Source organism: Mirounga angustirostris, unplaced genomic scaffold (genome assembly GCF_029215605.1).
Source record: "Mirounga angustirostris isolate CCGP_5_RB_7025 unplaced genomic scaffold, mMirAng1.0.hap1 SCAF_8, whole genome shotgun sequence".
Classification (NCBI taxonomy): domain Eukaryota; kingdom Metazoa; phylum Chordata; class Mammalia; order Carnivora; family Phocidae; genus Mirounga; species Mirounga angustirostris.
The window spans coordinates 27,258,637-27,276,045 of record NW_026991716.1 but is presented as its reverse complement, the minus strand read 5'-3'; the positions used below and the strand labels follow the sequence as shown (position 1 = coordinate 27,276,045).

The following is a 17,409-nucleotide window of genomic DNA, read 5'->3' as shown; positions in this document are numbered from 1 at the left end:
AGAATGGAAACTTAAAATCAAATTATGGAAAGCAGAACAGTGACTGCCTTGGGGGACAGGGGCTGACTAAGAAGAGGCACAAGGGAACTTTCTGGAGTGACGAAAACATTCTGTCCAGGGTGTGGGTTACATGGGTGTGTGCATTTGTCAAACTCACTGACATATGTAAGGTCTGTGCATTTCATTGCATGTAAATTTACTACAACAAAAAAATTAAGTTTACTGAGTCCTTATGGATTTCATTTAGGAATTTATTAGAGCCCTGTGATATTTCTCCTAGTTGATAAGGCATTACCACAGGACATTTTAGGCTTTTCTTATTTTCTATAACTCCTGCACTCAAGATAATTTCAAAAGTTGTTTAGTTTACTTTAAAATAAGGTTAGAATTCACTAAAAATGGCTTTTCTGAAGAGAGAAGATTAAAATGCAGGTTTCCATCTATAGCCAAATTTATAGAAAATATCCATAATTGATTCTTTCCAGTAAAAAAGATTTTTTTAATGGCATCATGGTTAACAAAGGGCAAAGAATGTCCAAGACTAACCTATCCTAAACCTATCTAGCCATGGTTTTTCATTTTCGCTACATCTTGGTAAGAAAAGCCGTGTTATTTTTGAAGTAATTGTTTTACATTTTTTTTTTTGATTTCCAATTGTTTATTGTTTGTCTACTTTTGTTTTGCTTTTTTTTTTAATTTTTTAATTCTTATGTTAATCCCCATACATAATTGTTTTACATTTTTAAAAGAGCACCATATAAACAAAAACTAAAATGCACATGATTTCTTTGCAGAATACATTCTACATTCTTCCTGTAAAAAGAAGTAGTAGATCTAAAAGTAATAAACAAATCTTACATTTTTTGAAAACTTGCACCTCCGTTTTCCCAAAGAGTGACTTGGCCTTTTCATAATCATTAATAACCACATCATAATCACCCTTTAAAATAAAGAAACATTTTGGAGACTGTCAGTAAAGTATCATGAACACATTTGGTTAAGATAAAAAAAAATCTCAGTAACTCTTTAAAATTTATGACATCGTAACCATGGGTACATAAATATGTACTCTACCTTTTGAATATTCCTTTCAATATTTAGAGGAAGGTTGAAGAGAAACTTAAATCGCTGAAGCACATTGAGTGCATTTCTAGTGGAATCTGCCTTGTCTTTTCGACCCAATACTTCTTGAAATAATGTGTCCGCAGTAGTACTTGCTCCTATTTTAAAAAGACCAAAAGAAACTTAAATAAAACAAAATGATAGGCTGCTATTATAGCTTTACATTAAAACTCAACAGACTTTTTTAAAAGTTAGCTATTTTGGAGATCTTTTATGGTTTGCTAAAATACATTTCCGCCTTGCCCACTAAGTCTTTTCATATGTTAAAAATAGTATCCGATTAAAAATAACCATATCTACCAGGACCAAATAAAATCACTAATTGAACCTACATTTATTTTAGCTACTCTTCTAAATTTTATAGCAATTATGGGTCCTTAGATTATTTCATTAGTTCAGATAATAGGTTAAAACACACATATACACACAGGCACACACAACTACACGAGTTAAATTCTCTGGATTTAATATCTGTACTATATGGTAATAAAACAAGAAAAATATTTACCTTTCAAAAAAGTTGTTCAAAAGAAATATTTCAGAACTAATTCTATTTCTTGGTAAAGTTATCTGTTTATGCAGCAGGCACAAATAATTACATAAGCAACTTAAATGACAAATTTTAACATACCATTAATGAATACTTCTTAAATCAGCTAATTCAATTTATATACAAACAGGATATTTTTTATATACATATATATATTTTTTAACCTAAAAGACTTCAAACTATACAAATCACTATAATGAAAGAATTGCTTTAAAGCAAAATTTACTGTGAACAGACAGTTTAACTTTTTCAACTTGTGAAATATTTTTAATTAGCCACAAGAAAAGGGGAGAAAAAGGATAACTGTTTTTGGCTGTTTGATCGATGCTCATAAAAAGTTTCTACATTATCTGGTCTACTGACTATACTTTAAGCAAAGATGAAAAAGTTACCTCAGTCTCACTGGGTGGCTTGCATGCCATATTCTCTAGTCTACACTGTGGGTGGCCTGATCGTGTTAAAAGTTGTCTTTGTAACGTAATTGTTTTATCTAAATAATGTTTAAATTTTCTTGAAATTTTAAAGACCTAATAGAAAAACTTTGTCAAGATAGCTGTTTTCACCACATGCTTTCAAATGCAGAATACTAAATTTCTGTAAGATGAGAAAAAATATATTCCCTTCTTCCCACCAAACTACATAATGGTAGCTAAATGAAGTATCTGAAATCTGATTAGGGTTAAAACATTTTTCTGCAAAGAAAATTAAGTATTTGTTTATCATTTAAAAATATAAACTTCATGATTTGAGGCTTCATAAATGAAAAGATACATAAATGCCACTAAATATTTCTAAAAGGTTGATTACTTATATGTGGCCTGTGGATGTTAAATTCACAAGTACTTTTTTTTTGCACAATGAAAGAATTTGGGTCAAAAGTATAAGTGTTCAAAATTAGACTTTGCTCACTGTATTTTAAGGTAAGAAAGAAATACCAACTAATAATTTTAACTCCTCTAGAAAGTATGAAAACAAGTATGAGTAGAAAATTCACTTATCATTAAATAAAATAAACATTTTATAGAGAAAAATTTATAGGAAGAAATTATAAACTATAAAATTATAACTTATTTATACAGAAATGTATATATGGAGAATTTTTAAATATGCACATAGAGAAATATGCTATGAAATCATAATTTTAATTTATAAATAATTTCTATCCATGAACTGTTATTGTGTTACGAATTTTGCCACATTCACAATAAAATTTTGGGAGTTTATAACTCTTTGATAACTGGATAATTATATCAGTAATAAAATAAATGAAAGCAGTGAAACTAAGCAGATAAAAATCATCAACAGCTCATAAAATGCATTTTATGTCTTTATTCTCTAGGGCTAACTAATAAGAAAAACAAAACCACTAAACTCAGTGGTGTTGTTCACACACAAAGTGACACTGCAGATAAACCATCAGTCAGACATCTGCCATGTCTCCCAGGAACAATTTCCCCTGTGTACCCATCCATCCACATCTTCACTCCACCTTCTCACATTGAGAACACCCGGTTTTAAGGCAGCTGGCAGGGGTTGGAACAACCAGTGTGCACTCACAGAACAAATCGAACGGAGCGACGTGATAGTGAAAAACATGACTTAGGTCTTACAGGTTGCAGAACCAATCCAGCCTTGGGCAACTCTAGGCCTGAAAGTTGGTTGTTTCTCCTCCGAGGGATGTCACAACACCAGCTCACTGGACTGTGACTATCACAGTCTCAGTTACAGATGCACCGCAAGCACCAAGAGCAAGGCCGCTATATTACAGGCACTGGGCTGCCACTATCATAGTCAGGTCAACAAGAGCTGTAAAAATTTTCCTCAGTGTAAGATAGGAGAAAGAATGAAGATGCCGTGGAAGAAGAAAAAACATTTTAGCCTCTATGGATCCCTTATAACCTAAAAAGAGTTTTGGGGAGCTTTGGTGGTTAGCATAAAGACATACTACACATACATACAATATGGAGTGCTTACTCTATGCTAGGTGCTATTCTAAAAACTTAGTAAGTCTTCTAAATTCTTCTGAATTATTCTAAAAATATGTATTAATTCTTAATTCACTTAAACTTGTTTATGTCCCTAAAACAGGCACTATTCTTATCCCCATTTTATAGTGCAAGCAACTGAAACAGAGAGAGGTTATTCAACCTGCTCAATGTGACACACAGGATATAGTAAGAGGTAGAAAGATATTTATGGGTACAACCCTCAGGAATCTCAAACCCAACAAGTTATAAGTCGAACTGAATATTTACCTCTTTACTCTTCTCCTTATGCCCCAAACCTGTTCCTTCTTGCTCTAGTTGAGGCCAGAAATCTGAAAGTCATCACTGACTACTACTTTTCTTCCTCCTTCCCACAGCAAACTGGTAGCCTTTCTCATCTCCTTAACATCTCTCATCTTGCCATTTGCTCTACCTTCATCATCTCTGTGTTGGTTACAAGTCCTCCACACTTCATTCTTACATGACAACTGTGCACTTCTTTCTGATGCCTCTTCTTGTCTCTAATCTAGCTCTCTCCTAATCAATTCTCTATGCGGATGGCAGAATATTCTTTAAAAAGCTCATAATGTCACTTCTTTATTTAAAATCCTTCAATGGCTTACCAACAGTCTTCAGGATAAAGACAAATTCTACTACACTACATAGAAAGCTTATCCTGAGCAGACCCCTATCTACCTTGCAGTCCCACATCTGACATCTGCACATTACCATACTGGATCCTGGTTCCTGGACTGCAGGAGGTCTCCTCCCTGAAGACAGGGACTTCCTCCTCATGTGGCTTGCCTGTCTGGGGCACCTGTATCCACTTGGCTGCCCACATGCCAACCTCTGCTTGCCTGGATACTTACTACTCATCTTTGAAGGCTCACATGACCCTCTCCTGAGATTCTCTCACTCCACTTTTCAATGAGGTACAACTTGTGCAGACTCCAGATGTACCCCAGGATTACCATGAGCAGACAATTATCATACCATAATTTAATCAACTGCTTATCCATCTTCTCCATTAGACTATAAACTCTTAGGAATAATTCGTAAGTACTATCTTCATATCCCTGGGATGGAACTAACGTGCTCAAAAAACACTTACAGAGCAAGGACTAAAAATAAGCCTCTGAATCAGTATCCAGTATTCTTTCTACTTAGGTGGTGCAGTACAGTATAAGCCCCTTTTGGCACAGTGTCCAGAACCGCATAAATGGCTATGCAAGATGAAACCACATAAACAATCTTAATAATTAATGGGAAAATTATGATTGTTCTGTGACTTTTAAAAATTTTTGTTGCAACATTAAAAACGTGCTTACTGTTGGTCATAAATGAATAAGAAAATGAAAAAAAGTAAAACCAATATTTACTTAGTACTCTACGATGATTTAAAACATTAGAAACATTGAAAATACTAGTGTTCTATTTCTTTGTAAAAAATTATCAAGACTGCTTGCTTTTATTCGTCATAAAATTGATAATACGTATCAAGCATCTTTTCTATACTTTGATAAATTACCTTACTCCTTTCTAAATTTATCCTTTGTACTCTGAATGTCATTGATTGTCTCTGAGCACTCCTTTAAGCATCAATTCCCCTAGGATGTTTTCATCCTTTTCTTCATACTTTCCTCATTTCCACTGATAAATTCACCTTTATCCAGTTCCTCTGGCTGCACAGCTCAAGTCTCTTGAACAGCGGCAGTGCCTACATCCCTACTGTCAGCTGCTTCTTCTGTAACTCCTCCAGTCATGGTAGATTTGAATTTCACTTACACTGTTACCACTTTTTTTTTTAACGCACTTTCATCTTTGTGGGTCAATCCCCTCTTTGATTATTCATTTCTATAAAAAGCCATATGAGTTTATGTCTGGGGGACAAGGAGTCCACACAACTATATGCTTTGTTGTCTGTGCATGAATATATGTATGGTGACCAGTCACAGATTCTGAAGAAAAAGAGGTAACTGCTCACTGATCATCTCTCACATCTCTTATTTATGGAGTGATCTGTGGACTGAACAACTAGCAAGCACTTTTGTACTTTATGCAATTATGACAAATATACTGTGATAATGGGAATCTGAACCATGTTGCTGGAGGACAGGTGTATTTAACCAAACTGTGGTGACTGAAATTCATACCTCTCAAAACCATGCACAGCAAGCTCTGTTGGTAGTTTAAAGTACAGATTAGAAGCCAGATATCTAGATATAAATCCCAGCTCTGCCACTTACTGCTTATATGACTTTAGATAACTCATTTAATCTTCCTGGGCTTCAGTTTTTCGTCAATAAAATGGAAATAACAGGGGTGCCTGGGTGGCTCAGTCGGTTAAGTGTCTGCCTATTGATTTCAGCTCGGGTCTTGATCTCAGGCTCGTGAGTTCAGGACCCCCATTAGGCTCTGCGCTGGGTATGGAGTCTACTTTAAAAAAAAAAAAAAAAGATATAACAGCACAAGCCTCATAGAGAACTAAATACATAGAGAATGTTTAAAGCAATACCTGAGCCTTAGTGAGCACTGTAAAAGTTTTAACTATTAACCACCACAGCTGCTACTATAAATACTTATATAATATTGTTTATACCTGCACTAATATGTAGCTACTAGCCACATAGGGCTATTTCAATTTAAAGTTAAATTTATTAAAATTAAATAATAATTGGGGTGCCTGGGTGGCTCAGTCGGTTAAGCGGCTGCCTTCGGCTCAGGTCATGATCCCAGGGTCCTGGGATCGAGTCCCGCATTGGGCTCCCTGCTCAGTAGGGAGCCTGCTTCTCCCTCTCCCTCTGCCTGCCTCTCTGCCTACTTGTACTCTCTCTAATAAATAAATAAAAATCTTTAAAAAAAAATTAAATAAAAATTAAAAAAGTAATTCCTCAGCAATATATAGCTACATTTTAAGTGCTCAATAACTGTAACTGCAAAAGTTCTATTAGACAGCAGTACTCTATACTCTTGGAATAGGTAAGGACATAGAGTTGGATATGTGAATTTGATATAAATTAATAGTCATCCCTTCATCTCTGGCTTGAAATCAAGAAGGAATTATTAGGTTCAAAGGCAAATATAAAAAACACATGTCAAGGAAAATAAAAAAAATTTCAATGAAAGGAATCAATATTGATATATTCTGAATAAAATGGACTAAGTTTCTTATAGTCAACATTACCCTTTAGAAACTTAAGGTGAAAGAGGTTGCCCTTTTGAATTTTGAAAACTTTCATTTTAAATAACTCAGGAAAAACACAAATTGGTATATAATTATACATAAGATTAAAGCATTAATAATAACCTAAGCAAACTAAACTACATTCATACTCATCTATTCTTTCCTTCTTTTCCAAAAGAAAAGAAATTAAATTTTCCATAGTACTTCTATAATTATTTTTGAGAGACAGCATGTGCATGAGCTGGAGGGGGAGGGGCAGAAGGAGAAGAAGAGAGAGAATCTTAAGCAGGCTCCATGCTCAGCACAGAGCTTGACGTGGGGCTCAATCTCAAGATCCTGAGATCATGACCTGAGCTGAAACCAAGAGTCTGACACTTAACCAACTGAGCCACCAGGTGCCCCTCTATAATTTTTTTTTTTTTTTTCTGATTCTCCAGCTTCCAAACTATGATAGACCCACTGGGACAAAGAACATGTGTACAGGGCAGGGGCCATATGTCTTCCATCTTTGTATCTCACACTGAACCAAACATGGTACTTTTACACAACCAGTCTTAAATATTAATGTTTGTCATGTTGACCTGAATTAGCAAAACCTTATCCTAAGATAGCAAACATCAACATCAAGTTCATTAAAAATGTTTCCAGAAAAAAGAAAGTGTTATAAAAAGGAATATATTTTAAGAAAAATTTTTACACCAGAAAGCCCTGAAGGAGAGTCTCATAAAGAAATGACTAGTTAAGCCCAACTTTATCGAAGAAGAGTAAACTTCAATGAAGTTAATATGACACATTTCTAGATAAAGTTTGTGGTTATAAAGGAATAGAAGTAAAATAATTTCCCTTACAAATTTTATATCACAAGTCCCAAAGGAGGATTTCCTAAACTACTACTTAAAAGAAAAAAATTATGTTAACACACTGTGCTAAACCTACCACATGAAACAGATCTTAATTTTTTCCAAACCTAATAAGTATCTATTTTCTTTCATGGATACAACAATATAATTACAATATCAGCTTGTCCTTATAAATCACTTTTTTAAAGTTACCGAAATAATATCATTTTTTTTTACAGATATCATGGTTTGATGACAAGTTCTCCAGTGAAAATAGCATCCCTGAGTAGAAATACCTTTCTAAGACCTTAAAATGTCTGACTATATTAATACAGTAATAGCTTTTGTAAATGTTTGAGTTGAATTCAGAATATATTAATTTCAACTAAGCAGGTGACTTGGTTCTCAGACAAAAACAAGGCAAAATCTCAAGGCAAAATAACAAGAACCACCCACCACCACAACCACCAGAGGGAAATATTTAAAGTGCTGCTAAACTCATAAATTTAGGATGCAATCAAAGTACTCAAATTCTACCAAGGAAAGCCTACAGCAAATTAAAGCTTCTTTCCAGAAAATATTTTATCAGGGATCCCAGGGGTTTAAAAACAGACATTTATCAAAAAAATGTTCAGAAAGTTATCACAGGAATAAATTAAGCTAAAAGTCCAAAACTAACTCACTATCACAATCCTGCATTCACGGAATCACTAAAGATCTGATGTAAGGGTTCTTAAATGTTTTAGCTATTCTTAACCCTATTTCATGGGGAAATCATTTGCTATACTTATATTTAAAAAACAAAGGAGATTCCCCTGGGCACTATTGCTCCCTCAAATGTTTACTATATGAGTGAAAGAGGATAATGTACTTTTAAGCTGCTAATATTATAATAGGAATTGATTCATCTGATGAGTTTCTTCCAGATCATTAGGATCAGTAGCTGGGGACTAGAATGTCAGGGGGGGAAGAAAAGATATAAGGCAAGTGGTTGGGACCCAAAACTTTGTATATATATCAGGTTATTTTGGCATACAACTTTTACAAAATGTCTCAGAGTTAGAAACACTCTTAAATATGAAGCTGCCTTAAATTCACTTTGGAAAAAGTGATGGTATAGATAAATCAATGACATGTAAGTGTTTGTCATTCTAGGAGCTGATATTATTTGCTGTAGCACAGTTAGATATATGAAGATGTGTTTCAGGGTTCTGGTCAATGGCAATCCTGGCTATTGTTACAGCACTTATCTCTCTTTGATAATGTTATTTATATACTGGTCTCTTTTATGGTAGCAAGTTTCACTTCTTGGAAGCATACTGGTTTATTTTCAAATTATGATTTCTTATAAATAAAATGCAAACAAAACAGAACGTTCATTTTCCATGTTTTTATTCCTTTATATTTATTAAATCATTACTATTCAGAAATAAATATTAAAATGCAACTCACCGCCTGTTCTGTGAAGCCAGGTCCAAGAACTATATTAAAGCTTGTTATAAAGTCCATAAATAGTTTTGGGTAGTAGGACAAAACTTACTGTTCAGAACATTCTCCAGTTTTTGCGTCATGGATCCTTCTACTTTTTCCGTTCCATCCGCTTCTAGTTTTTGATGGATAGCTAGAAAAAACATCTAGTTAAAGTGTGGGCTATTTCAGGGGGTGGGAAGACATTACATCAAAATGACATTTTTAAACAACTTTAAAAAATGGTCATATTATTTTCACTGCTGGAAAGAAGCACAAACATGCAAAAACTCTGCAAAGTAACCAGCAGACACCAGTCTACGTTACTCATAGTTTAATACTATTAAAATAGTACAGTAATATATATACTCAATTATCTGATCATCAAGGTTGAGTGATAAAAACAGTTAAATTAAAAAAGAAAAGTGAGACTTAAGTAACTAATATATAGGAAAGTCATTTTTATTTCTGTTTCACCATCTGCAAAATAGAAATACTAGTATTTGAAGTATACCAACCTCAAAGTATTTCATTTCAGCCTTAGATATAACGTGGCAAAATACATATTATTCATGTTTTCTTCATTTCTATTATTATTTCCCTGGAATTTCTCAAGAACTATCTGGTAACATCTACCAATATATCAATTTGTGAATATACAAATTATATAGGAGTATTTTTGCTATTATTGGTATGTCTGCATGGTTCTGATAAACATTATTAAAAAATCACTTAAAAATTTACATTTAAAAATTGTTCTACCTACTGTAGGGTAGGTTTTAAATGGAGCAAATCAGGCTTACCTAGGTGAAGCACTAAGAAAATTTTCAAAATGAAATGACCGAATATAATTTCAAATTCAAAATTCTGACATAAATAATAAAACTAGCAAAACAAACATTAATTGAGCCATGATCATAAATTAATCACAATGGGGATAAATTTCTAATGCATATTGCTCATCTGGAAAGAAGTCAATGATGTATGTTCTAATATTATTTCTATTTCACAGAGGAGAAATCCATTGCTCAGGGAAATTAAATACGTTGATCAATGTCACAAAGCCAAACCCCAAATTTGAACTCATGCTGTCTAATCCCAGAACAAAAAACTTCACCCCATATTGCCTGTATTGCATAGGCAAGCAACTTAACCTCACATCTATAGAATGAAAATAATAGACTTATTATGTTAGTTGGGAACTGCATTCAGTTGCAAATAAATGAGACCTCTCTCCAAAATAATAACTGCTAAATACCCAGGATTTTATTCTTCTACATAACTTCCTTCAGCAAAATTTCAAATATAAGATATGTAACTCCATGGGCTTCACAGCCTGTACAATGAAATTAACATCACTCTGATAGTAGCTATTCTCCAACATTCAAAGAGAATGTCAAACTCTTCTTAAAAGGATTTTACAGGTTCTGCATCAACCCATCAGTCATGAGTGGTAGATTTATTCCGGGGGGGGGGGAGGGGGGTACAGAGGGGGATGTGGTCTGCTTAGGCAAGAAAAAAAGAAATGTTTTGCTTTAATCAATCACAGTTTTATTTGTTTCCTTTGACTCACTGATTAGAAAATTCTGGGTAAAATTCAGTGCTCAAATGCACTATAAAAATATTCTCAATGCATAATAACATCTACTTTTCTGCTTCTTTTAATTACTTTCTAATTTTGGTCCTGCCCTTTTTTAATACCTTTTTTTAGAGTAATTTCAAATTTTGTTTGAAATTTATAAACAGACTGCTTCTCTATCAGAGAAACACATTCAAAGAAAGAAAAAGAAATCCATTTGGGGAAAAAAAATCAGCCAGTATATTCTCGTCTTGGTTGATTCACGAGTGAAAAGAAAATTCTTTATTTAATGTTTCAAATTTGGATTATGTGGTGATAGTGACATAAAATCAAAACCTAAACTTAACCTGAACTTAAGTTAAATGGAAAATAACTTCCCTATCTTTAAAGATATGAGATAAAAATTCCCAAATAGAAAAAAGCTAAACTGAAAACACTGCTCACACTATTCATTTAAATGCTGGTGTAATTTTCTGACAATCTTGTTGCAAAAGAACATGTGGCACACATTCTATTTTATTAAGGGGGCATTGCATAAGGTTCTTCCATGGCAATATGACATTGCATCTTATAGTAGCCCTGCTTCAAATGTTGCTTTCTAAGTCAAAACCATTAAAGGATATCATGCAGTCACATTTCTGTTGCTGACAAAACCCATCACTGATCAGCAGGTCAAAACGAGGTAAGCCTGGCTCCCCTCAGCTCAGTTTACAGCCCTTTTTTGCTGACAAAGCAGCTTCCTGCCGCCCATCTCCACCACAGCAGAGCCACTGTCAAGCTGTCAGCCAAGCATGAGGACCAAGAGGCACTGGGATCTGATAAAGGCAATCCTATTTTCCAGAAAATTAAACCAAATAACCCAATGTCTGGTTCCCTTGACCTTTTATTTTCTCTAAAAACATTTTTAAATAGTATAACTCAATAAGCAACTTGGTACGTTATCACAGGTTTGTTATTGTTTCTAATCTATTAAAACTTAAATATGTGAAGCAGTTGAACACCATAAAACTGTATTTGGGAAACAAAAAAGTATGTATATAAAAGTTCTATTCAAAGAAAAATCAGAGTTATAGAAAGACAGCCTATTGATTCACTGAAATTGTTTTAACTCTAATTAAATGTGGACATCAAATTTGCAGATTTCAATTAAAAAATTCTAAGTATTTGTCTACGCATTTATACAATGCCATTATTAAATGAGGCACTAAGAAATGACATGTGTGTATAGGCAGTGTCTATAAAGATTTATGTCAGGTACACTGTGATCCACATACTCTAACCACTATATATTACTACTGGCCTATGAGACAGGACTATTCAAACTAGGTCAGAGACTAGCAAACTGTTTCTAAAAAGAACCACATAGTAAATATTTTAGGCTTTGTGGGCCACATAGGGCCTCTATCACATATTCTACTTCCTTTTTTTTTTCCAAAGAAACCTTGAAAAATACAGCCATCATTAGCTCCTGGCCTGTACAAAGAGGGGCCATACCTAATTTGGCCCACATGCCAACCTCTGAGGATAATACTTACTAAAACAGAAGACTAAGATGAGTTAGAATGAAGTGTCTTAAAAATTTAAATTTGTAGAGAGCTTTTCAAACATTTAGCTCCTACTTCTTACTCTACCAAATTTTTATGAAAGTGACAAAATTTTATAAATTACATTTAAATAGGTTAGGTAATCTATGAATCCTTTCCTCAGTTATACTGGAAAAAAATAATAAAATAATTACAACTATTACACAGACGGCTAAAAGGTATAAAGGATTCTCACTTAGAGAATTGGATCGTTGATAACCATTACTGCCTATAACCTTCATATAACAATAGACACAACAGAATGTGCCAAAAAATCGGTTATGGCTTATGCTGCCTCAAGTAGCAACAATAAAAGTAACATGAGAGGAAAGGTCAATTGTGTAACCTGTGTTATTTACTCTGCTTTGGCCTCTTTGCTCAGCTATTCTTAAATATAACATAAATAAAAGTAATTCATACAGTTTTGGTCCATAATTGTTCTTAAAAGAAGCAAGTGATAATGCTGGACTTGCCAGTAAAAAACCAAGAGATTAGACAGGTGACAAGCTCAAGGAGCATTCAGGGAAATGGTCACCAAAACAAAGGTGATGATCAGAAGGCACTGAGGAACTGAAGAAGGCCTTTAATGATATGAAAAGCTCCACAAACATCACCATGGCCTGCGAGAACTCATGTGAAAAGAGTTGGTAAGAAACTATGGCTCAAGACTTCAAGGAATGAAGAGAATGGCAGCGTGACTGCCATGGAAAAGTAACACAAGTTGCTGGGAATATTTTTGCAGGATATAGTAAAGTAAAAACTACAATAAACACACTGAGATTAACACTGGCAGATAAGTTATACCAGACATACCTGTCAAGTTCTAATTAAAATATTTATGGATATACACAGGGAAAAAGCAAACTGACAACAGCATAAAAATTTAAAGATACATAAAAGCCATACTGTCTACCTGACCGGGAGGGATGGAAAAACACCCTTGGATGCATATGAAACCGTCCACTCAATCAAAGAGAACACAAATGATATCAAAGAGCAGAGAAAGGTGTTTATTTATACTCTGTCATCTCTATTGAGCCTAGTTCTGACAAGAAACATCTAATTTTTTCATAACTATCTTCAGGACTCTAACTCTGTGCTCCCCCATTTTTCTTACCTCTAACAACTCCTTTCCCTTTATCACCATTTAGAGACCACATTTCCCAACACCCAGAATAGCAGGAAAGAGAAGGAAACTAGTTGAGGCATATGACTACTGGGCAACTTAGCAGTGTACTGAAAAACAGAAAAAGTGCTGGGTACCATACAGGAGAGCAGAAATAAAGGAATAATATTTTTATACAAGGTTATTCAGAAACAAACCATAAATGATATCTGTCATAACAAAGGAAGTGTTAAAAACTGAAGATACGAGTCTACAGATTCTAAAAGCTTATCAAGCATTGGGAAAAATGAATAAAGATAAGACCTACATTCTAATATATCCTGAAAAGGTGTGTTTTTTTGTTTTTTTTGGTTTTTTAATTCAAGTCAAAACAAATGTATCTTTTAAGCATTTAGGGAGAGAGAAAAACAATCAATTCCTTTATGAGTCATAAAGAATTACATTGGCTCAGGATTTCTCTCTAACACTAAAAGACACTGGGATCAATTCAGAAAACAATTCTCTTATAGCCAAGAGGTTGTTCATGTATGAAAGCAAGAGACATTTCCAGACATGCAAGAACTAAAAAGCTCTAGCATAAAACAAAAAATTCAAATATAGAAAAGATGAAATACAAAATGACTTGCAATAAAAATGAAAGCCAATTAAATTTATATGAATATATGGTAAATTTTAATTAACTATGGTAAAAATGCTATAAAGTTAAATGCAAAAGACAAAAATAAATCTAAAAACATAATAATAAAATGAAAAAGAAAAGGTAAAATAAAAAGGTAGTTAACTTCAGGTTAAATTGAAATCAGGGTAAAGGAAAGAGCATAAGAAATAAAGATGTCCTAAACGGCTGTCATACACAACAGGAGTCAAAAGACAACCTATGATAGAATTTAAAAACGTTTCTTCCAAATCTGGAATATTTGCAACCTATATGGCACAAAGGGAAAAATGAAAACCAAAAAATACGATACAATAAAACAAAAGGAAAAAAATGTCAGTTATGATAAATGTACATAACTTAAATTTTTCTACTAAAAGGCAAAGACTCTCAAAATGGCATAAACATATAAAACTCCTACCACACGCTGCTTACAAGAGATGCCAAAATCAAATTTCGAAAGGTTAAAAAGAATATGATGTATAATATATTAGGTAAATGCATACAAAAGGAAGGGTATGAAATATTAATGTTATTGTGTAGTAAAGAATTTAATCTTGCCCCCAAAGAGGTCTGCCCTTTGACCTCAGCTCCTGAGAGGTTACCTCTAAGCTCTCTGAATTCTTACCTGATAAAAGTATCTTTGTTTACTTAGGGGCCTTGGGCCACATCAGATAATCTAACAATGTGATTTATAGTGAGGACTCTGGGTCACTCAGCATCAGCTCGACCTTTCCAGAGGGATTAGAAATGGAGGTCAGCCACTGGAAGAGCCAATTATTTCTATGTGACAGAGCTCCAGTAAAAACTATGGACACCAAGGATTAGATGAGATTCCCTGGAGGGCAATACTCCACGTACACTATCTCACATCAATTACCAGGAAAATCAATGCCATCCATGACTCAACAATGAGAGGGCAACTTTCACTCCATGCACAGAACTTTCCTGGACTGTGCCCTAGGCATCTTTTCCCTTGGCTGATTCTAATCTATATCTTTTCACTATAGTAAACCATCACTGTGAGAAAAACAGCCTTCGCTGAGTTCTGTGAGTCCTTCTAGCAAATTATCAAACTTGTAGGTGGTCTCTGGAATTGCCCCTAATTTCACAGCTATCATTATTATGTTGTAATACCATAATAATATCAAGAGAATCCAAGCCACCAAAAGTTACAAAGGAAACATGTTTCACATACAAATAAAAACTGGTAGAATCAAAATTAAAGTGGGAGATTTCTGACATGTTTATTATAAATACCCTAGATTTAAATAATGTAAACAGGCATTGAAATATATCAAACAGTGTGCCATGATGAGAACACACCCTCCATTCCCATTTTTATCTTGGCACAGTTACAGAAGATTGATATATTAAGAAACACATTTTCTTTTCATAATGTTACACTAGACACTAACTTTAAAAAACAAATCCACTACAAACTACTAGATCTAAGAGGAAAATTAAATTTTCAAATGTTAAAAATACGAGAAAGAGCATCACTAAAGAATCAATGTAAATAAAGGAAGTAGAACACAAATTGAATTGATAATGAGCAGGGAATATAACATGGATTTTTTTTGTTTTAAGATTTTATTTATTTGATAGAGAGAGAACACAAGCAGGGGTAGTGGGAGAGGGAGAAGCAGGCTTCCTGCAGAGCAGGGAGCCCGACAGGGGGCTCGATCCCAGGACCCTCGGATCATGACCTGAGCCGAAGGCAGACACCTAACAGACTGATGCCCAGGTGCCCCATAACATGGATTTTAAATGATTTAAAAATTATAACGCAATGCTAAAAACGGAAATCTTGATGAAATAGAGAATTTCAGGGGAAGAACACAGAGAGTAGAAATTTCAGAAGTTTAGAAAGTGTACTTTCAAAAAATATATACACACATACACATGCAACTACCAGTACCCATCCCACTGGAACCCACTTGATCCATCATAGTGTCTCTAAAGGAGGAACACACAGACACTAAAGGCCTCCTGATATAATAAAACAGAAAGTACACAGTACCAGGTATGATCAAAAATGTTGAGAACCAAATCTAATGTCCAAATAGTTAAGTCCAAGTAATACAATGGGGAGTAAAATAAATTATACTTTTTTAAAAAATTTTTATTTATTCATTTGAGAGAGAGAATGAGATAGAGAGGGCATGAGAGGGGGGAGGGTCAGAGGGAGAAGCAGACTCCCTGCTGAGCAGGGAGCCCGATGCGGGACTCAATCCTAGGACTCCAGGATCATGACCTGAGCCGAAGGCAGTCGCTTAACCAACTGAGCCAACCAGGCGCCCAAGGGAGTAAAATAAATTAAATGACACCATGAGGAAGTAATCAGTCAAATCCAGAGTATGGGATATCCTATAGGACAAAAGAGCTTCATTTCTTCAACAAATCAATTGCATGGGGTGAAAAAAAAAAGCCAAGGCAGCAAAGGTAAGGGGACTGTTCTAGGTAAAAGAGGCTAAGAGACTTAAAAAAAAAAAAATAAAAATGAAATGCCTGGACCTTATCTGAATCTTGATTTGGAAAACCAACAATTAAGAAAGTTGGAGGGTAACTGGGGGAAATTTGACTATGAAATGGGAATTAGATGATATTGAAGAATTACTGAAACATTTTTGGTTGTGATAATGGCATTGTGGCTATACAGATAAACGTCCTTGTTTAGGAGGAATCATACTTTAGTACGTAGGAGGGAAATGTCATGCTGCTTTAGACTCACTGCTTGAGATCAGTAAAACACAAACCAACCAATCTCAAAAAGTATCAATGAAGCAAGTATGAAAAGATATTAATAACTTAATTCTAGCTGACAGTTATATAGACATGACTATACTATTCTGCTTTTAACATATTTGAAATTTTTCATAACAGAAAATTAAAACAAATTACCTGAGCAAATAATTTATTAGTTCTTTCAACATATTAGCTTTTTCAGATTTCCAAACTGCAATTCCTAATCTACAAAACCCATCACACGGTACCTACATATATACACATACAGATCCATGTGCTTCTGTGGAACATTAACACCAAAACCTGACCAAAAAAGCATTTTAAAAAATTATAGATGAATTTCGCTTAAGAAAATAGGCAGAAAAATTTCTGAAGAACTACTAATAAATCAAAAGCTATAGTATATTAAAATAATCACCCAGAGGAGCACTCTAAAGAATAAAGAAGGTTTCTAGCATACACAACTGTATATACACTATAACTACAATTTTGTAATATGTACTCATATAAGCTAACAACAAAAGGACCAAAAGGAAATACATCAAAATGTTAATGTCATTATCTCTACAAT

General features: G+C 34.1%; 1 protein-coding gene across 7 annotated transcripts in view; it reads right to left on the bottom strand.

Annotated features, from left to right (window-relative positions):
* The window catches only part of EXOC2 (exocyst complex component 2), a 285,590-nt gene that overhangs the window by 173,442 nt on the left and 94,739 nt on the right, over positions 1–17,409 (bottom strand). For all 7 annotated transcript variants that reach the window (XM_064597288.1, XM_064597282.1, XM_064597284.1 and 4 more), the window contains 3 exons: positions 9,221–9,301; positions 1,075–1,220; positions 859–940 (listed from right to left, as the gene is read on the bottom strand). In XM_064597288.1, coding sequence (XP_064453358.1) covers positions 859–940; positions 1,075–1,220; positions 9,221–9,301 — 309 coding nt within the window. The remainder of the gene's footprint in view (positions 1–858; positions 941–1,074; positions 1,221–9,220; positions 9,302–17,409) is intronic.